Source organism: Mesoplodon bidens (assembly GCF_964165515.1).
Source record: "Mesoplodon bidens genome assembly, chromosome: 9".
Classification (NCBI taxonomy): Eukaryota; Metazoa; Chordata; class Mammalia; order Artiodactyla; family Ziphiidae; genus Mesoplodon; species Mesoplodon bidens.
The window spans coordinates 100293666-100314523 of record NC_138166.1 but is presented as its reverse complement, the minus strand read 5'-3'; the positions used below and the strand labels follow the sequence as shown (position 1 = coordinate 100314523).

General features: G+C 64.9%; 1 protein-coding gene across 1 annotated transcript in view; it reads right to left on the bottom strand.

Moving 5' to 3' along the window:
• Positions 1-20858, bottom strand: part of LOC308622334 (SCO-spondin-like) — a gene marked incomplete at its 3' end in the record, with an annotated part of 63706 nt that overhangs the window by 30233 nt on the left and 12615 nt on the right. Inside the window, 61 exon segments of the mRNA XM_081243682.1 lie at positions 859-1055; positions 1270-1345; positions 1534-1590; positions 1907-2311; positions 2394-2487; positions 2592-2734; positions 2836-2963; positions 3110-3217; positions 3220-3311; positions 3406-3580; positions 3998-4114; positions 4251-4398; positions 4617-4936; positions 5209-5250; positions 5304-5365; positions 5499-5569; positions 5572-5593; positions 5595-5623; positions 5898-5980; positions 5983-6204; positions 6405-6555; positions 6656-6760; positions 7017-7174; positions 7262-7419; positions 7532-7546; positions 7549-7707; positions 7817-7917; positions 8068-8127; positions 8257-8285; positions 8288-8393; positions 8636-8755; positions 8759-8841; positions 8934-9125; positions 9234-9280; positions 9877-10068; positions 10695-10741; positions 10959-11038; positions 11184-11257; positions 11259-11347; positions 11349-11575; positions 11816-11868; positions 12548-12701; positions 13621-13640; positions 14270-14414; positions 14476-14638; positions 15324-15380; positions 15382-15581; positions 15914-16285; positions 16400-16529; positions 16531-16595; positions 17280-17498; positions 17596-18090; positions 18092-18190; positions 18296-18571; positions 18824-18951; positions 19117-19240; positions 19324-19675; positions 20132-20319; positions 20451-20659; positions 20661-20680; positions 20765-20856. Coding sequence (XP_081099808.1) covers positions 859-1055; positions 1270-1345; positions 1534-1590; positions 1907-2311; positions 2394-2487; positions 2592-2734; positions 2836-2963; positions 3110-3217; positions 3220-3311; positions 3406-3580; positions 3998-4114; positions 4251-4398; positions 4617-4936; positions 5209-5250; positions 5304-5365; positions 5499-5569; positions 5572-5593; positions 5595-5623; positions 5898-5980; positions 5983-6204; positions 6405-6555; positions 6656-6760; positions 7017-7174; positions 7262-7419; positions 7532-7546; positions 7549-7707; positions 7817-7917; positions 8068-8127; positions 8257-8285; positions 8288-8393; positions 8636-8755; positions 8759-8841; positions 8934-9125; positions 9234-9280; positions 9877-10068; positions 10695-10741; positions 10959-11038; positions 11184-11257; positions 11259-11347; positions 11349-11575; positions 11816-11868; positions 12548-12701; positions 13621-13640; positions 14270-14414; positions 14476-14638; positions 15324-15380; positions 15382-15581; positions 15914-16285; positions 16400-16529; positions 16531-16595; positions 17280-17498; positions 17596-18090; positions 18092-18190; positions 18296-18571; positions 18824-18951; positions 19117-19240; positions 19324-19675; positions 20132-20319; positions 20451-20659; positions 20661-20680; positions 20765-20856 — 8345 coding nt within the window.

Here is a 20858-nt window from a genome sequence, read left to right as displayed (position 1 = left end):
GAACAGTATGGAGGTTCCTTAAAAAACTAAAATTAGGGGCTTCCCTGGTGGTGCAGTGGTTGAGAGTCCGCCTGCCGATGCAGGGGACACAGGTTCGTGCCCCAGTCCGGGAGGATCCCACATGCCGCGGAGCGGCTGGGCCCATGAGCCATGGCCGCTGAGCCTGTTCGTCCGGAGCCTGTGCTCCGCAACAGGAGAGGCCACAACAGTGAGAGGCCCGCGTACCGCAAAAAAAAAAAAAAAAAATCCAGAAGTGATTTGGAAGGCATTCCCAGGAGGTTCCAGGAGCGCCCAGAACGGAGCCAGAACCACAGCTCTCCAGGCTCAGGGCTGGGGGAGTCAGGGTGGGCACAGGGCCCCCGAGGAGGTCCGCACCAGGAGAGCGAGCGAGGAAGGGAGTGCCATCAGTCTTCTGGGACAAGGCTACGTTTAAAATGTGGAAAACCTCCATCCCTCGAGCCTTCACTCGCTGAACGGTGGGTTAACTTAGCTCTTCCGCGCCTTTCTTTGTCGTCCTGGCTTGCCTGCCTTGAGGGGCGCAATGCGCCGAGGGGCAGGCACCAGGAGCCGTGTGGAGCCACAGCAGGGAGAAGCAGGACCAGGGCCCCGTGGCAGGGGCGGAGGCAGGCCGCAGGCTCCGGAGCCCAAGCCCCTCTGCCGTCACCGGACCAGATGGCAGGTGTGCCACCACCTTGGTGAAAACTCACCCCTGGCTCTGATCAGCTGTATGCCGGTGAGATGGGCTTTGTCCCTTGTGTCCTCTGGGCCTTGGCTGGGTTCTAGGCTCACAGCCACAGGCCATCACGCACCACCGCTCGACCTGACTCCCCCAGGCCGGCAGCCCCCCTCTCTGCTCACCTCGGGCAGGACGTTGATGCTGGACGAGCAGTGCCCACTGCAGTAGCTCACTTCCACCTGGTCCAGGTAGCAGGGGCCCTTGGTGAGGTTGTGGAGCTCGGTGAGGCACCAGCAGGAGGGCTGCTCCTCTGTGGGGAGGGGCACGTGAGTGGCAGGAGGTGAGGGAAGGGCACGGAGAAGGCCGTGATGAGGGGATTCTGTGAGGGCAACAAGAGTGTGGCCTGAGCAGAGCAGGTCGGGGAGGGGGTGGCCAGGTTTCGATGCAGCACTGGGGGGTCTTCACTCTGCTGATCCCCATGGTGGGCAGGATTGGAGAAGGTGGGCCTCCCCGGGCAGGCATGGGAGTGGTTTGGGAGAAGGGCCCAGAGCAGGGAGAGGCGCGGCAGGAGGTGCCCGAGGTCCCCTGCATACCCAGAGTCTCCTGGCGGCAAGTGGAACAGCAGCTCCCCGGAACAGCAGCTCCCCGGCTCCTGCACGGCCACTCGCCCTGCAGAGGGAGTGGTCCCCAGTGCTCTCAGGAGGATGGCCCAAGGCCCCACACCACCTGCTTGAGGCTCCGAGACCAGCCTCTGGGGAAGGACCCGGGCAGGAGCCCGGGGAGCCCTCTGAGAGGGCAGCAGGGCTGCAGGTGGGCACCTAGGCACAGGTGAGCAGGGGGCAGTGCTGGGGGCAGACGCTCCTCCTGCGGATGCAGCAGCAGCTCTCACAGGCCTCCTGCCTCTCGGATCCGGGCTGGGGAGAGTGGGGAGAGCCTCTTCTCCGTCCCTCCCCTTGCAGACTTTTCTGTTATCCCACCCCAGCCCTGAGCCCAGCCTGGGGGCCTGGCCAGGGCAGTGGCCTGAGACTGGCGTCGGCAACAAGAGTTTCCAGAGGGGAGGTGGGCCTCCGGGGGCCAGAGACTGTCCCAGTGTGATGGCTGATGGCCAAGCTGCCCACTGCCGCGCACCCGGGTATAGGGGAGGAGCCAGTGGGGGTAAAGGGACAAATCGGTGGACCAGAGGCCTGGGTCAAGAAGGGCTAGGGGGCATGGAGGGCCGTGATGTCTCACCGGGTGGGGACGCCCCTGGTGCCAGCACTCGCAGTGGTCTGCAGGCACGCAGGGGCCCTCCTGGCTGCGGAAGTGCCCGCGCCGGCACACACAGCCCGGGGCCTGCCCCGCACTGCAGCTGCCCTGAGTCTCCGTGGCGTTGGGCTCCCAGCACGTCTGCTCACAGGGCCCCAGCTCCCCGGGGGCCACCTGCTGCCACATTTCTCCGGGGGGGCCTCTGCCAGGGAAGACCACCGAGCCCACCACTCGGGTCAGCCCCGGGTGCAGCCTCAATTCTCCCCCCTCCCACACTGGGCACCCTTGGGTCCCTGCTCCTGTCCCCAGCGCTGCCCACTCGGCTCCAGCAGCCTCAAAACTTCTGGATTTCCGAATATACCTCTCTGCTCTTATCCACCCTCCCAAATACTAGTGGGGCCCAGCTTGGTAAGTGGAGGTAGCACCGCCTAGGACATGCAGGCCCCTCTCCCCTTATCAGGGCCAGCCTGGCCTTGGCTTTGGAGGGACCAGCAGGGATCTGGGCAGCCCACATCTCACCCCGACAGTCAGCGAGGCGGCAGCTGAAGGCTCCACCTTGGCAGACACTGGGAAGACAGATGCTCTTGTTCAGATGCCTGCCGTGCCTTCCTCCCCACGCCCGTTCTCAGCAACCCCTCCCTCCATCCCCACCCACGCTCCCAGCCCTCACCAGCGGGTGCAGTTCTGGGTGAGCAGAGTCCCTGGGGGCAGCTCCCAGCCCTGCTCTTCAGGAGTCAAGCTGAGGTCCCAGGGCAGAGAGAGCTGGGTGCAGGGGCACTGGGTGGGGCGTACACACGTGCCATTGCGCAGAAGTTGCCGGGTGGGGCAGGCTCCGGTTACACTTGGACCATCCCCCCTTCCCCCCACCTGCCTGCTCCCTCACAGGAGAGTCAGGGCATGGTTCCCGCACCCACCTGCCCTCCAGGGCAGTCACAGCCAAGCTGGCAGGGTTCCTGCATGCAGAGGGTGCCAGGCTGCAGATGCGAGCAGAGGCGCGGGCACGAGGTCGCACAGGGGCTGAGCACCTGGCCAGGTGGGCGCTCTGGGGGGAGCGCAGAGAGTGAGGTGGTGTCCCAGGGAGGGGGCTGCCTCGGGACCTGCCGCCGGCCGTGGCGATCAGCTGGGACGGGCCCCCGGGCTCGGCAGCACGGCAGGGAACAGCAGGCACCCAGCGCCCTGGGTGCTCACCGGGGCAGGGCTGCAGGTTACATTCCTGCCGTTGCTCCGTGTCCTGGGCCTGGCACGGTGCCCCCCCAGGGCCTTCCTTGCAGCTCCGATGTCTCTGGGTGGTGCCTCAGCACAGCGAGCAGAGCAGCTGCTCCAGGCTGACCAGGGCCCGAGGGTTGGACACTCATGGGGGCGGCACACCAGGGACCCGTTACCACAGGTGCTGTGGCCGCGGAGTGCAGGAAGGGCTCAGACCCTTGAGAGTCCAGGTGAACAGAGTCTCTGCTCCCCAGCAAGGCCCATAACCCTGACCTGGCCCGAGCCTCCCACCCAGAGGCCGCTGGGGGGCAGCCACACCAGTTTTTGCTGTCCAGCCACCCGCCTCGGCCGGGGCCAGCACCCATGAAGCACTGGGGCTGGGGAGGCCACAGCGGCAAGACTTGGGCACGCAGTGCCCATCCTGTACCAGCTGGCCAGGGGGACAGCGGCAGCCTGGGAGAGCAGGTGGGGAGGACGAGCAGGGTTCGGGGCTGGGGCAGGCGCACGTGACAGATCCCTCTATTAGCCAGTTGGAGTCCAAAGCCTCAGGCAGCCCTGGAGCACCCTTCCTCCCACCCCTCCCCCCACGTGACCTGTTCTCCACCTGCCCTGGGTGTGGGCACCAACCTGGGAAACTTTGAGGCTTCCTGAGAGCATCCTTAGGACGCAGCCTGTCTTGACTAAGGCTCACTCGGGCAGGACCCCCAGCCGGTTGCTGAAAGTGACCCAGAGATCCACTCTGCTGCCCTATAACTCATGACCCAGCCGTCTGCCCGCCCCAGGTCACAAGCTCTCTGGGAGCAGGAGGCAGCGAAGCAGGCGCGGGCTCCCCAGCGTTCCCGGGCTGGGCTGGGGGCGTGGCCTGGCTACCTGGGTGGCACCGTCCCTGCAGACACTGCACGGGGACCCAGAGGTCGGCACAGCTTCTTGGGCAGTGGTCGGCACAGCCCAGGGTGGGCACGGGGTCCCGGGCCTCGCAGCCCTCTCCTGCGGACCAGAAGGTAGGAGTCTGTGTCGGAACTTCGTGAGTCCCGAGCCTTCCCTGGGCACCTCCAGGGCCAGAGGCAGCACTCCCCTCAGGAGCCATAGCCCTGGCCCCTCCTCCGATGCTGGAGCCGGCTACCCGGGCAAGGCCCCGTGTTGCAGCTCTCAGTCTGAGCCCATGGCCCCTGGCAGCCTCCTCCAGAGGGGCCCCCAGCCTCTCTCCAGCGCAGCTGGAACCCCCCACTGCAGGGTACCTGGCAGCGGCTCCAGGCCCCCCAGGGACTCCACTGGCATCAATCTGGGGAGAAGAAACGGAAGTCAGTCCCCAGGCCCGGCTCCTGCCTCCAGCTGAGCCCCCTTCCTCCCCTTCCAGCTGCTGACCCTCCGGCCTCAAATCCAGCAGGCCCTGGGGACTAGCCGGAGGGCGAGCGGGCCAGCTAACTGCTGGGACGCTGAAGTGAACAGCGCGGCCCAGCCCTACCTGGCCAGGCCCGAATCCACCTCATTCCAGGCCCTTCACCCTGTGGCCTCCGCCCCTCCCATCATCTTGGCAGGCTCCAGGGTCTGGGCAGAGACGCTGCTGGCTGAGTGGCACAGTGCAGAGGTCTGGATCCCCGGCCCGTGGCCTCCCCGTCTCGGGGTCCAAACAGAGGTGGCGGCGGTGCTGCTCTGACGCCAGCGTGGGGACCGAGGTGGAGGAGGGGCCAGCTGGGTCCCCGGGCCAGCGCTCCTCTAGGGCAGTCCTGGAGGCAGAGGCCAGCATGCCGGGGAGCAGGCAGGGCCCACAGGGTGACCACTCGGACCAGCAGCTCAGAGGCAGAAGACCTAGAAGACCTAGGCACGTGAGCAGCCTTCCCAGGGACCCTCCCCCAGACCCAGAGACCACAGTAGATAGGGAGAGAGGGGCTCAGGTTGTGACCAGGAAGGTCCAGAAACAGGAGAGGCTGGGGGAGGTGTAGGGGGCCAGGGCAGGGTGACCAACCATCCTGGTTTGCCTGGGACCGTCCTGGTCCTAGAAATGAAAGTTTCAAGTCCCGGAAACCCACCTCTCCACCCTGGGCAAATGGAGTCAGTTGGTCCCCCTGGTCCTGAGTTACCTTGACAGCCTGGTGTGCTGCAGCTCCCCACGCTGGCATTCACTGTGGGAGGGGGCAGTCAGGGTGGGCTCGGGAGGCAGGACCCAGCCCAGCACGGCGGGCAGGGGGCTCATGGAGGGGTAACCTGGGCTCTGGGCTCATTTGGAGCAGGAGGAAGCTGGGACCGGGCCCGTGGGGCTTAGCTTGGCCTTCTCTGCGCGGGGCAGGCTGCCCTGGGGAACCCCTCCCCCTCCCGTTCCACTCTCTGGTCCCAGCGCTCCGGTGCCACCTTCCCCGCCCCCAACACTCACCACTCTTTGCAGCCCAGCTGCAGGTGGTCCCCGGGGGCCAGGGTCACCCCAGCTCCTTCTCCTGAGATGTGTGCTGGCAGTTACACTGCTCTGGGGGTGCAGCCGCCAGCCTGCTCCAGCAGCCCCCGTGCAGAAGGGGACACAAGGACAGGGCTGTGTGGCAATCATTTCGTCACCCTAGTGCCAGCACCGTGCCGGGCCCACAGCAGCTGCACGTGTGTGGTGTGGAGCCAAGGCATGGCTGAGCGGCCACGAGGCAGAGTGTGAGAGCTGTCAAGGCCCCGAGTACCGCAGGTTTGCAGGAGAGGGGTTCATCTTGGACGTCACGGAGGGAAGGAGGCGTGGGGGTGGACAGGGAACCCCTCCTCCTGGGGCGTCTCCTCTAGCTCCACGCCTCACCTCGGGGCAGTAGCAGCCAGGCTGGCAGGGTGGCAGGTCCTGGCAGAGCCGACGGCTCAGATGTGTGGCACAGAGCCCAGGCGGGGAGAGCTGCAGGCCTGGAACTTAGAAGGAGGTGCGCAGCTGTCCTCGGCGGGGAGAGGCAGGCAGGCTGGTGGGGGGCAGCCCGGAGACACCCTCCGCTCCCCAAGCCCAGAGAGCACAGCGCATAGTCCCATCACATCCCCTTGAGGTGACCCAGTAAGAGTGCAAGATTGTCCCCCTGCTACATGTAAGGACAGACCAGTGTCGCCCCGTCCAGCACCCACTCAGCCCCTGTGGGTGCCTCCAGGGATGGGTGAGGACGGTTTGGACCGTAGGGAGCCAGGGAGCTGCACGGGGTTCAGGGCCTGGCACTAGCAGGTGCTCCAGGGGTTGGCAGATGGGAGGCAGAGGGGCAGAGACGAAGGGCAGCTAGAGCAGGAGGTGGGCAAGATCCACTGTGCCTGGGGGCAGCTACAGGCGGACCTGCGGCTGCAAAGTGGGAGAACTGTGACGGCTTGGGGGCGGGGGGCCGGGGAGGAGCAGCTGTGAGGGGAGGGCTGCTGAGGGCCAGGCCGGGGGTAGCTGGGCTGCCGAGGGCAGGCTCAGTGCAGGCGCGGGCAACCGCTCTGGGGTCCTGGGGACGCTGAGAGCATCACTCTAAGGCGGCCCAGTGGGGAGCCCGGGAGGGCCCTGTCAGCGTTCAGCTCCCTGGCTTCTTGCTCCTGGGGCCTCACCAGAGCAGTTGCTGATGAGGCAAGGCCGGAAGTGGCCATCCAGTCATGTGTGGGGGGCCCTCCGGGCGCTGGGCCCTGGTGTTGGTAGCACTGCTGGACCAGCACCTGGCATGAGCATCGCGTCCAGTGCGGAGCGAGGGAGGAGGAAAGGGCCTCAGCCCAGAACCAGGACACCTGAGTCTGAGTCTAACTCTGCCGGTAACTGTCTCCTGACTTGGAGTGTCCCTTCCTCTCCCTGGGGTTCAGTGTCTCCAGCTCTAAGTCAGGAGGCTTAGAGGATGCCAGAGGCCACAGGGTCTGCGGAGGTGAGAGCTGACAGGGAAGGGGAGGGGCATGGGCTCCAGGTAGGGTGAGTTCTAACCTGGACATGGTGCAGGAAGGTGCCCTCGGGGCAGTGACAGCCCTCCTCGCAGTCAGCGGAGAAGCAGCCCACCTGCCGAGTGATGTGGGCGCAGGAGGAGGGGCAGCCCTCGCCGGGCTGGCACTCCCGGTACGGACGCCCGGCCAGGCAGCCTGCCTCTGAGGCAGCACCTGAGTCAGTGCCCAGCTCCAGCCCCGCTGCCCTCGCTACCTCCTGTGCCCACCCTGCGGCCTGCCTCTACTCACCCCGGCGCCCACCCCCAGACAGGCCAACACCACCCTCCCGGGCCTGCCCCTCAGGGCCCGTGCCACGCCCGCTCCTGCGGTCTCCCCACACCTCACGCAGCCCGAGTCTGCTTCCTTCCTCCTTCACTTGTCCATCACTGGCCTGGGTAAGGGGCAGCCTGTGGGGATGGCATGGGAGAGGTCAAAAGGCACCTGTGAGTCAGGGTCAAAGGCCAAAGTGGGAATCAGCTCAGTCAGAGTGTCCAGGGCAGAGCCTGGGCTGGGGCTCACCTCTGCAGACCTGGGTGCAGCAGATGCGGCTCAGGTGGGCGGGCCTGGGGCAGGGCGGCCGGGCGCAGCGCCGGGAGTACAGCTGCTCCCCTCCTCCGCACAAAACACTGCCGTCCTCCCAGGGGCCCCAGGAGCCCTGCACCTCCGAGCACTGGAGGATGCCCACCACACAGGTGCTGGGGACAAGGAAAGCGGCTTCAGAAGACAGGGCCCTGCCCACTTCCCCGAGGACCCTACTGCTCAGCTGGCAGTCCACCCCCTACCTGGCTCACCCTCCTGGCTCACCAGTTGTCACACGGTCCAGTCGCCACCTCCCCGGGCTCCAGGCTCTCCCAGGAGCTGAGCACAGACCCTGCGGACCAACCGGCTCTGGTTCTCAGGGATCCCTGAGGACACAGGAGTGGGGGCGGGCACTTCAGACGGCTCAGCCCCATCAATCCCTCCTCGTACCCTACTGCCTTCTCCCTCCCTCCCTCCCTACCAGACTCCACCCCATGGGGACCTGGATCCTGGACACAGGAGATGGAAGCCCCAACCTGGACCAGCCCAAGGATGCAGGAGTTGCCCATTCCCATCCCACAGCCCCAGGTTGGCCCCTGTGGGCAGAGCGGCAGGGGTCAGGTAGGCGGGTGGTGCCATGCTCGGGGGGGCCGTTGGGAGGGGGAGGGGAGGCACTGACCCATGGCTCCGGGGTGCTACTGGCAGCGGCATTGGGCTGGGGACACACAAAGGCCGTCCCGGGACAGCTGGCCAAGGGGCACCCACAGCTGGGCTGGCAGCCTGTTGAGCCTGGCTGGCACACGACCCCGGGGGACAGGTCCCGGCAGGAGCGGGGGCAGGGCCTCCCACAGGGGAGAAGACCCTAGCCACCTGCACAGTCTACAGCAGGAGGGAAGCAGAGAGGGTGGGTGCCGAGGGGGTCCACCCTGGGGGATCCTGACTGTCGGGCAATAAGCCCTCCTGCTATGCCCACCACCCGCTCGGACCTTCATCCTGCCCCAGTTCCACGGGGTGAGTGACCTAAGGGCTGTCCCTCAAAGAAAGTGACATGCAAGTGTGTATGTGGGTGGGTCAAAGGTCAGAGGCAGCATCTCCTAGCCTTACAAGGGACCCCCCCAGAGCTCCACAGAAGCCCTCACCTGTGCATTGAGTAGAATTGTCCTGGCAGGGGCGACTCTGCCTGTGGCCCCCAGGGCACGGCCGGCCTCCCTCAGAAGTGGGGGGTCAGCTACATGCTCGGCTCCGATGGGACTGCCCCAGGCAAACGTCACAGGGAGACCACGGTCCCCATGGGCCCCAGGCTCCATCCACTGTGCCAGGAAGACAAAATCATCCAGCTGCCTTAGGAGGCCCAAGAGGTCCCAGCCTATTGGGATTGGAGCAACCTAGTGGGACATCTCACCTGGGCACTCAGGGGGGCTGGCGCAGGTCTCCCTCTGATGCTGGGCCCCCACCTCCCCCGCCTCCCTGGGGCACGGGACCCCTCCATGCTGAAGAGCCGGGCAGGTGCAGGCCCTGGAGCGGGTCCTCGTCTGGCCCCAGCAGGGCTGGGAGCATGCCATCCTCTCTGACCACGGGCACCAGCCTCCAGGCACTGTGGAGGCGAATGGCGGGCATTGGGGTGCAGCCATCCCTCCCCCGGACCCAACCCTCTCTGCGCCCCCGGGCTGCTTCTCCTCATCCCCCGGAGCGGGGTGCATACCTGGGCAAGGCAGGTCTGTGCAGGTCAGCCTGCCCTCCGAGCAGGTGCTGGGCGGGGCCCGCAGGCACAGGAGGGAGAGGGCAGTTCAGTCCCGCCGGGTCCTCCGCACACACCCCTCCTAATCGGCCTTCCCTTCCCTCTGCCCGGCCCCATTTCCCTCTGAGGTCTCAGTCACCCTCCCCGTTCTCTAGCGCCTCCAGCCCCTGCTCCCTGTCCCACTCAGGGCCCTCTCAGGTGTCCAACGGACTCTGTCCTATGGGGAAATGATCACAGGTCGCTGCTGCTGACAGGGGCCAGACAGTGGGAGGAAACACCACACCGCCGCCCCCTTCCCCCTCACAGCACATGCCCAGTCCTCCAAAGTCTCCCAGAACTGCGGAGCTGGCTGCCTCAGTTTCCCCACCTATCAGACAAGGGGTTAGGGGGCCTGCCACATCTCCTCAGGGCTTGTGGGAGCCTAGCGTGCATCCGCTGAGACCGGGAGAGCTCAGGTGCACGAGACACAAAGTGGACTAGTCCTGTCCTCACCCCTGCACCTATCCCTGCATCCCGCATCCTACCCACATGGTGCCTTCACCCCTGCGTCTGCATCCTGCCCACATGGTGCCCTCACCCCTGCATCCTGCCCACGCGCCCGCCTCACCAGCAGTTGCAGCCATCAGGCCTGGCCAGTTGAGCGCCGGGACGGTGCCGCTCCCCAGTCAGCAGGCCCAGGCAGCTGCAGTGACCGAGCTGCACGCAGACAGCGCCGTCGGCACTCAGCACCTGGCCCGGTGGGCAGTAACCACCTGGCTGGCAAACGCAGTGCTGGGGGACAGCAAGGGAGGGCCCCGGTCAGCGGAAAGCAGGGCCGAGGGGACCGGGAAGGGGCGCCCGGGAGGGAAGATGAAGTGGAGGGGGAGGGGGGCAGAGGGGAGAAGGTGCGAGGCTCCAGTTCAGAACTGCTACGTTCTACACTCAGTTTGTCCACCGGAGTTTCTCCTCCAGGGGAGGAGGGGAGGAAGAGGAGAGCCTGAGAGGAGCTTCCCTGGGCGGAGTGGCCTCCAAACGTGAACCCCATGGAGGGCTGAGTGGGGACCGAGGCATCTCCCAGACCTCCTAGAACGTACGGAGCAGGCGACTGGAAAGCTGGGGGGAGGGGAGCGTTTGGGAAGGCGCTGGGGCTCCCTGGGGGAGGCCGGGATCCCGCACCGCCTCCCCGTCCTGGGAGCCTCCCGACCTCCCCGGACTGGTCGAGCAGGGCCTCCAAGCGCTTCCCTTCTCCCCAGCCCTTCTCTCAGCATTTTTGATTCGGGTCGGCTTCCTCACCACCGCGCAGGCGCCGTAGGACACAGACCCCGGCGGTCCCTCTCCATGGTCCTGGGCGGGCGCTCAGAGGATAGCCCCACACCCCGCAGGCGCATGCGCACACGCGCGCGCACGGAGGCAAGGCCCGTGAGCCGATACGCCCCTGGGGTTTACGATGATATAACGGGATGATTGCCCTTTCCGATGTGTTTATGCTGCTTCTGTCATAAAACGTTTAAACTGAGAAACGTATGCGGTAAGGAAGGCAAGGGCTGCTGGGTGAGGCTCGCTCCCACTTCTCTCTGGAGCAAGTGGGACCCTGATGGGCGCTGACCCCGCCCCTTCCCACCACTGCGGGGCAACCCCAGGTCAGAGGGGCCACACCCCAAAGCCACACCCTGCCATCCCGCAAAGTGACCCTCAGGAACCCAGACTTACCACAAGGTTGTCACAGGAGCGAGGACAGGGAGGGCCACAGGGGCTGTACTCGGCCCCTTGGATGGCGGTGCAGTTGGTCACTGGGGGTAGGGGACGGGATAGGCAGAGAGCTGGGTGGGTCGCCCACCCCGGCCCACCCCGGCCCACCCCGGCCCGTCTCCCCGTCATGCTCCCTGCAGCTTTCCCGCCTCTGCTCCTTGACCCAGCCCCGTCGCCGGCAGGTACCTGGGCATGGCAGAGCCTGGCAGGAGGGCCCCTGGGCCGGAGGCCCCTCGCAGTAATCCCCCAGGCCCCCCGGGTGGGGTCCGGCTCCGGAGGCCGCCCACACAGGAGTGGCGAGGGCTTGGCTGGTGCAAGGCGGCAGGCATCCACGGGGCGCAGAGGCCACATCTGGGCTCCACGGGACTCACGGTGACACCCCAGCTGGAGGCAGGGCTCCTCCTCTGCCTCAGGGCCTGGGCAAGGAGGTGGGGCTGAAGCCAGTGGGGGCAGCGGTGCCAAGCAGGATGGTGTAACGCTGGGGGGCCTGGTGCAGAAGCGGTGCCGGTGGCGTCCGGCAGGGCCACGGGAGGCCGAGCACTGGCTACATGGGGTCCAGGGTGACCACGTGGGCTGACCTGGGGGTGCACAGCAGAGAGAGGCAGAAAGAGAACAGAGCAAGCGGAGGCTGGAGGGACCCAAAGGGCTGGGGGCAGAGTGTGATGCACAGGACAACAGCATCCCTCCTCCCTGTGCCCACCTCTCCCCAGGGCTTTCCTCCCCAGCCCCCAGCCCCGGCCCCATGCAGACCCACTGCGGCAAGCAGGGGGTGCAGAGGGAGCTTGCAGGGGCGAAGTCAGGAGAGACCCCCTTCTCACCCTCCTCACAAGGCCAGGAGGTGCAGGTGGTGATGAGCCCAGAGTCACAGGAGCTGGAGGAGGAGAAGCAGAGGGTCAGGGCGCTGTTAGAGGCTGAATGTGTCCCCTCAGATTCATATGTCGGAGGCCTAACATGTGAATGTGACCGCAGAGTGTGACCTGACTTGGAGAGGGGGTCTTTACAGAGGTAATCAAGTTAAAATGGGGCCATTAGGGTGACCCTAATCCAATATGACTGGTGTCCTTATACAAAGGGGAAATTAGGACATAGTTGCACACAGAAGAGATGGTGTGAAAACACAAGGAGGAGAAGGCAGATTGGAGGGATGCAGCTGCAAGCTGAGGAACACCAGAAATTGCCCACAAACTCCAGAAGAGGAAGGGGGCTGGAACAGACGCTTGCTCACAGCCCCGAGGAGGAAGCAGCCCTGCCGGCTCTGGGATCTTAGATTTCTAGACTCCAGAACTGTGATAGGACAAACTCTGTGTTCAAGCCACCCCGTCTTCGGTGTAGCTGAGGCAGCCTCAGCAGATAGAGACGGGAGGGAAGAGGGGGACTGGAGGGGAGGGCACGGGCGAGGGGCACAAGCAGGCTTGGCCCCGGAGAGCTGGTCGCTGTGCCTGCAGGAAGGGGTGTCTCTGAGGCCCATGGAGGCCAACACCCCCTGCCGCTCAGGAGAGACAGAGGGGTCCTTGGGGTCTTGGGGCCGTTGCAGGGGGAGGTGGTCTCACCAGTTCTCACATGGACGAATCACAGCACTGCCTGGGGGGTGGAAGCGTCCCCCGCGGGCAGAGGGGCAGTCCTGGGTGGGCACACACACGTTGTTCTGAAACCAAAAGCCCTCCATCACCTTCCGGTTTCCAGCCTGGCCTGCTCTCTCCCCACCTGCCCCCCACCATCAGAGCTCAGCGCCCACTTGGCAGGCGCCCTCCCTCAAACACCACGGACCCTCCTTCCAAACATCAGTCTCTCCCCACTTCCCAGCATCGGGGAAACACACACCATCAGGTGCAGGGGCCGTGGGGAAGGGCACAGACCCCCGATTTCTGGGAGAAAAGACCGTCTCCACTTGCAGGACACAAGACTGAACTGTCAAACCCATGAAATCAACTAACAAAGTATGAAAAGTGCAGTTCATACAAAACGAGGTAAAAAGAAACAAAACAAAATCAGATGAAACTACATGCACGCGGGGTTTGAACAGAAGTTGCTAGGGTCTCAAATTTAAAACCGCAGCCATCCGCCAGCACACGATTCGAAGTCAGATGTCCTGAAAGTAGCAGCCCTGGGAAGCAGTTTACCATCTCACAGACTCCCATGACCAGGGACACTATTACCCCAGTTTTACAAGTAGAGAAACTGAGGCATGAGACTACTCAGCCCGAGGTCATAGAGCTGCTAGTGGAACAGCCTGAGCCCTCACTGGAGTCCGTCCCTACCAGGCCCCATGCTTCAGCAGCATCTCTGGAAGCCCTCCCCACTGCCCCGTGAGCTTTTGTCCAAACTCCACCATCCCCCGCTGCATTTGCCAGCCCTGGTTCCCACCACCCTCCAACTGGAGTGGCTACCTCCCTGCTCTCTGACAGTCTAGTTGGACCACCTCCTCCGGGAAGCCCACCATCCTGGACCCCATCCCCACCAGTCTGCATCACGTGCTCTGCAACATGCAGAGCTCACTTCCTCTGTATCACGTGGGTCTGTCTTCACTGTAGGGGCTCTGGGTCTGCTTTCCCCAGACTGGAGTCTCCTTGGGGGCAGAGCCTGCTCTTCCCCACAGCGTAGCCCAGCCCAGGACTGAGCTTACAGTACGTGCTCGATAAATAACTGGTGATAACGTAGGAGGACAGAGCACGCAAGCAGGCACGAATCTTAAAGAATTTCCACCAGGCTTCCCTGGTGGCGCAGTGGTTGAGAGTCCGCCTGCCGATGCAGGGGACGCGGGTTCGTGCCCCGGTCCAGGAAGATCCCACATGCCGCGGAGCGACTAGGCCCGTGAGCCACAACTACTGAGCCTGCACGTCTGGAGCCTGTGCTTCGCAACAAGAGAGGCCGCGATAGTGAGAGGCCCGCGCACCGCGATGAGGAGGGGCCCCCACTTGCCGCAACTGGAGAAAGCCCTCGCACAGAAACAAAGACGCAACACAGCCATACATACATACATACATACGTAAGTAAATAAATAAATAAGTAAACAAATAAACAAGTAAACAAACAAATAAATAAGAAAGAAAGAAAGAATTTCCAGACCAATCACCATTTTACAAACAGGAAAACAGAGGCTCATACCCGAATGCCACTCGCCCGGGGTCACGTGCTGGTCACAGGGCTGGCGGAGCCAAGCCACGCGCCCTGAGTTCTGTCCTCAACCCTGCAAGGCTTCCCCCGTCTCCAGACCCCCACCCTTGGCTCCACCCCTACCCAAGCCCCAAGGAGGTCAGGCAGAGAACACTCACCAGAAAGAGCGTCCGGATGGGCAGCAGCAGCCAGGGTGGCAGAGCTGGTCAGTCCCTCTCGGGGCACTGAGCTCTGCACAGGAAGCAGGGCCCTGTGCACAGTCCACCCACTGCTTGCCTGGGGGACACACACCAGGCACTGGCCCTTGGGACACAGAGATGGACAGCTCAGCCTAGGCACATTCACTTCTCCCCCGGGGTCCCACCTGGGAGAGGCATCAGCTTCGGGCGCGGCTGGGAAGGTCGCGGGGCTGCATGGGAGCTCAGGGAGCAGGGTCCCCGGGGTGACAGGGAGGGGTTGACAGGGCCGTGGGTGGTGTGGGGATGAGAAGTGAGGGCAGGGCGTGGAGGAAGAGGTGGGTGCCTCATCTGTTCAGAAGGAGTGGACACTAGCTTGAGTCTCCTGGATCCTTCTCTTGAGTATTTCCTCCTTGTTAGTTTTCTCCAATAAAAATGTTTTAAAACCCACTTGTCAAATGTGTGGACATACCAGAAAAAAAAATCGAAGAGAGAAAAGGCAAAAGAGAAAGGGGCAGGGGGAGAGGAAGAATGAAGGAGGGAATTGGGGGAGGACCAGGGGACAGAAAATAAAACGAAAGAGCTGAAAGGAAAGAAAAAAGAACGGAAAATTGAAAAAAAAAACAGAGGGAACGGGGTTAGCGCGCCCTCTACTGGCAGATCCTGGTATCAGTTTTGAATGTTGGGTGCTTCAAGGTTTCTGAGCAGAAAGCAAGTGCACCCCAGGAAGTGAATTACACTCAGGAAAGAGAAACAGAGGCAACTGGAAGGAGAACGTAGAACGCTCCCACTCCAGGCTCTAGTTCCATCATAAATCACCTGTCCCAGCTGAGCCACAGTCTCCCCATCAGTCAAATGAGCACGAAGGTCCCTACAGACGCCTGCCCCTCCAGGCCTGGCAGCATCCAGTTCACTTCAGCATTCCCAGGGCCCAGGCCTGGCCACACAGAGGCATGCTGAGCTCCCTGGTGTGTGGGAGTCCACATCCGTCCACCTCTGGAGCCACCAAGCCCCACCCCCATCCCGACGCTGGTACCCACCAGTAATTGCAGGAGTCCAGCCGGGCCACTGCTCCAGGTGCATAGAGCTGCCCGGCGCAGCTGGCAGGGGCACTGACTCAGGGACAGGCAGCTGGCGTCATGCAGGAAGAGGCCAGGGGGACAGGCGCAGCCAGGGGTGCAGACGCTGGTGCACTCCACCCCAGGGCCCTGCACCAGGCACAGCCGAGGGCGTGGGCCCCCCTCCTGGTGGCACTGCTCAGCTGAGCAGAACACCATGTCGCCTGGGCACTGGGCTGGACGGGAAGACAGAGCGGGTCTCGGCAGGGGCAGGTGGGAAGGGCAGGGAGGTGGAGGGCGGAGGGGCACCTGCACGCAGGGGACAGGTGGCGGTCAGTCAGAGGGACTGAGAGTCGGTGAAGCCTCCTCCCTCAGGGCATAGCCCTGCCTGGTCCACGGTGGCTGGAGGCTGGAGGAGACCCAGGAAATCGGGCAAAGTCTCTCTTAGCTCAAGGCGTGGCCTGTCCTGGAGGCAGGGCTCGGTGCCTTGCACAGGTAGGTGGCGAAAGGTCAAACCCCCAGGGGCCGGCGGGACGTGCCTGGTGGGAGGATGGGAGGGGACCGGCACCTGTGCAGGGCTGCGTGCTGCAGTCCCTGGTCTGGCTGTGGGGTCCCTGGCACCCGGGGTCCCCAGGAGCCGAGGCAGAGCAGCTGTGCCCGCGTGTCTGGACGCCTGCACCGCAGGGCGCTGAGCAGGTGGACCAGGCGGCCCACAGACCCCAGACGCCGGGTGCTGCCAGGAAGAGTGGAGTCGGCCGTGAGGGACGCAGGGAAGAGGGGGCCGAGGATGGCCGTGCGAGGGTCTGGCGCTGTGTGGGCTGGCACCGTGCAGGGTCCTGACTGCAGCTTCGGCCCCACCAACGTCCACTCCTCCAGCGAGGCCCCCAGCACTCCCTCAGGCCAGGCCCACCCTGTTCATCTCCTGCTGGGCTTCCTGGGGCTGTGACAGGGCGCCGGGAGAAGCTTCTGGACAATAGCTAGGCTTGCCCCCGCCCCTCCCGAAGGGTCATTCTCTTCAGTGGCTGCTCACTCCACCCGAGGGCCCCAGACACACCAGGGACAGAGGGAGCCACATCTGGGCGCACAGCGGGGCTGCAGGGCTCCTCCTGGGTGGCCTCTCCTGGGCAGGACGTGTCCCCAGGGTTGGGGCAGAGCCAGGAATGGCTGCGCCAGCCTGGGCCCCCCTCCAGGGACGAGGGAGCTCCGGGAGCAGATGGACCGGGGACCCCAGGGTGTCCAGTCCAGCGCCCCTGCAGGGAGAAGGGAAGGACACTGCATGGGGCCCTGCAGGGCGGGGCGGCTCGGGGGACCTGGGTGAGCTCCGAGAAGCTATGGGGGCGACAGAAGGGCTCATGAGGATGAGTGTGGCCTCTGCCCCTCGGGAACCTCCACCGTCAGCCCAGATCTCTCTCTTGGAGCAGAGCCTTCGCTGAATCTGGTTCACTGGGGCCCCACCTCTGTCAGTGGACCTGGCTGGCACCTTGACATGTCCACTACCCATCCTCACATTTTCTCCCAGATCAAAACTTCCAGAGCCTTCTAAACAACTGGCCTTCGTTCAGCCTCAGTGTGGAAACCCAAGAGTCCCCTCAGACACCCAGCCGCCCTTCTCCACCGGCCCCTTCTTCCTTCTCCTGCTGCAAGAGCCTGGCCCAGACCCCCCGTGGACCCACGCCTGCACCCCAACTCCCCTGCTCTGCCCGCTGCCCCGTCGCCCTGCGCACCAGTGGGACGCAGAGACCTCTGCTGGGACGGCTCTGCCTGAGCGGCCCCAGCAGCGGAAAGAGAACAACAGTCCTGGCCCCTAAGAGCTTCTGACCGGCCCCCTCCAGGCCCCCGCTTAGCCTCATGCCCACACCTTGCTCTCAGACACCCTGCGCCCCCCAGGCCAGCCTGGGTCCAGGCCCTCGAGTCTTCCCCCCACAAAGCTCCACACGTCGAGGCCAGCTCCAGGGCCACCTCCCGGATGGGCTTTGCTGACCACCCAGGCAGAGAGATCAGCAGGCCATGCTCAGGGTGGGGGTCTGGAGGAGGGAGGTGGGCGCCGGCAGGGCTGGTGGGCTGCTGCGTGCACACCTGCCCTGCACGCTGGCAGCTCCTGCCTCTCGCCTTCACACGGGTCCCCAGAAGCGGCCGGAGGGCTGGAGGGAGACCTGAGGAGAGCGGCAGCCTGGGCACCTGCCCTGCTCTCCCTACTCCTCAGCCCCGCCTCCATCAGCCTGCATCCTCCAGCCACCACCCTCTCCCCTCAGCTCTCCCCCCTCCACACCCGTCCCCTTCCCTCTCCCATTTCCCTTCCTCTCCCTCGCTGGCTCTGTCCTGCACGCCTGAACCTGGCCCTCAGGCCAGAGCCACAGGAGTGGTCGCAGGGACCCCAGGAGGGCCAGGCTGACCAGCTGCAGGCCACGGGGCAGCCCCCTGGTTCACACAGCAGAGCCTCCTTCCCACACACACTGCAGGCGGGGAGAAGCCTAGGCAAGGGGTCAGGACTGGGGAGGGACGGGGAGGGGAAGGGGAGCGTCCCCTGACCCGGGCCCTCCCCACGGGGCGGAGGCCCTGACCATCGGCTGCAGTCGTCCAGGAGGAAGGGCACCCCCCGCTGCTTCGCCCAGCCAGCCCGAGTCCTGGAGGAGGAGCCCGGGGGGCAGCGGCATCCGGGGTCGGGGAGTTGGAAGGGGAGGCGGACGCCCCACACTCCCCCGAGTGCTCTGCCCACAGCACCCCTGCTTGCTGGGCCCGCCGCAGCTTCTGTTGGCCTCGGGATCCAGGCAGGAAGGTGGGCACGGGGGCACCAGCCCCATCTGGCACAGCTCAGCACTCGCACGCACACGGCCCAGCCCGGAGTCTGTGGGGGGGGGATGGGCACCCGGTAGGGTGGGCAGTGGGAGGCCAGCCTCACCCCTACAGGGCTTCCCCCTTGGATGCGCCCACCCCAGCCCAGCTCCCTTACCTGTGCCACCTGTGCAGGGCTGCAAGCCACAGGGTGCCCTCTCTTGGGAGGCCCCAGGGCAGGGGGCACCACCATTCTCGGGCGGGGGGTCCACACAGCTCCTCCGGCGACTCCGATGGCCTCCCCCACCAGAGACGCTGCAGGGCCCCCAGGCCTCCCACACGGCCCACGCCCCGGCCACCGCGGGGGACCAGGTGAGCCCAAGGAGGTGCGACCGTGCTAGAGGGAGCAGGGCCAAGGGGCAGAGAGGAGCCTGGGCAGTGGCCAGCGGGGTGGCTTAGGGCAGCACCCGGGGACTCCACAGCTTCCCTTCCTGTCCCAGGAAACCTCCCCTAGGTGGCGGTGACCTGTGGAAAGATCTCTAGGGCTCTGGTCCCTGGAAAGGGTCTAGGATGGCGGGAATCCTGGGGCAGGGCGGCCGCGTAGCAGCAGATAGAAGGCCAGCTGTGGGGCGGAAGAGACCCTGGGTGGGAAACCCTGGATGGAAGGAGAGGCAGGGTGGGGGCCCCCGCCTCAGATCCACAGAACGAAAGCGCTGCAGGGCCTCCAGCTCAGAGCCCAGGACCAGGGGCGCAGCCTGTTTACACCCTCGCTCTGAGGAGGACCGGCCGCTGCTCCAGTTCCCACACTCAGGCAGGAAGAGGGCAGGGCTGGGGCTTCAGACAAGGCCTTCGGGAGGTGCGAGGCTGGGACGTCATGGGGGGCTGTCCTCCTAGAGTCCCGGAGCCTGGACACGGGTCTCAAAGGACAGCAAGGGCACTTCCCCGGTGCAGGTGTCTCACCTGGGGGGCTGGGGAGGCTTGGGAGGGGATACCTGTTACCTGGGCAGGCAGCTGCCCCGAGGCAGGGGAGGCCACAGCAACTCCCGGCGCTGGAAGGCGAGGCCCAGGCCACAGCTACGGCTGCAGCTGCTCCAGCCAGACCAGGGCGCCAGCCCACAGTCCACTGCAAGGACGGGTGGGCCGGGTTCAGAGGGTGCTCACCCGGGAGCAGGGTCCTCGGGGTGTCCCCCGCAGCCCGGCACATACCACAGCCGTCCTCGTCCGAGCCGTCCTGGCAGTCGGGCCGCAGGTCACAGCACTGCTTGGCTGGCAGACACTCCCGGCTGCTGCAGCTCAGCTGACTCTGTGAGCAGAGGCCTCTGGAGGCCGGCAGCCCAGGCAGGGCCGTGGTGGGCACCGGGAAGGGCACAGTGCTCGGTGCCCGTGCCAGGGGTGGGGAAGGGAAGAGAGCCACACAAGTGATTCTGGCTGATAAACCGAGGATGATAAACCGAGCCCCCTCAACCCCAAGCCAAGCGCAGAACAGAACTTGCTGAGCAAGGCTCTGGCCTCCCCTTCCTCCTGATGCCTCCTGCACCCAGCGCAGGCTTCCCTCTACTATATGCAGGTGAGATCACGGGGTCTTTGGTCCACACGCGATCTCACACAGTCTCTCTCTTTGACAACAGCTCTTGGAGTGTCCAGAGAGAAGTCAGAGTGTCTAGAAGAACAGTTCACTCCCCCAGGTATCCCTTCCTGATGGGTACCCTCTGGAGTGCCCCTTCCTATGACTGGTTAATGCTTGATCTCTCTCCTCTTGATTGGAAGACTAGGCTTTGAGCACAGTGATCTACCTTTTTTTTTTTTTTAGAAGATGTTGGGGGTAGGAGTTTACTAACTTATTTATTTATTTTTGCTGTGTTGGGTCTTCGTTTCTGTGCCAGTTGTGGCAAGCGGGGGCCACTCTTCATTGCAGTGTGCGGGCCTCTCACTATCGAGGCCTCTCTTTTTGCGGAGCACAGGCTCCAGACGTGCAGGCTCAGTAGTTGTGGCTCACGGGCCTAGTTGCTCCGCGGCATGTGGGATCCTCCCAGACCAGGGCTCGAACCCGTGTCCCCTGCATTAGCAGGCAGATTCTCAACCACTGCGCCACCAGGGAAGCCCCGTGATCTACTTTTGAGATATGCCGCTGCCGGGTCATGGTGCCCCTGCATGGCTCAGAGCACGGGGACCAGGGAGACCAGGAGGTCCATTCACCATCCACTGTGAGGAGGAAGGGCCGACCAGTGGGGCGGCAGGCCGTGAGGTTGGGCCGGGGACCAGTGCCTTCCTCCCGCCGGCTCTCTGTAGGCCCCGCCCACCCCACTGGCCTCCTGGTGCCCGGGACCCCTCACCTGGGCAGGCGGCCGTGAAGCAGGCCTGAGTCTGGTGCTCGGGGCCCGGGCAGTGCCGCAGCACTGGGAGACTGGGTGGGGAGCGGCGGCGGCTGCAGCCCTGCACCCCGGGCCCACACATCTGGCTGCACGGCGCCCATGGGCTCCAGGGGCCCCAGGCCTCACAGCGCTGCTCTTCCCGGGAGGGCCCTGCCTCCCCCGCCAATTCAGTCAGGCTGCCCATCGCACACCTGGGGAGGGAATGGGGTCAGGGTGACTTTCGCTTTGGGGGCACAGTGGCTCTGCCTTCTGCACCAACCATTCCCCACCCTCACCAGCTGGAAACCGAGGCAGAGGCCATCCGGGTAGGAGTATTCTGGGCCGGGAAGCCCTGTCCTGTTGGGGCCTCCTGGGACTGGCAGCCCCTCT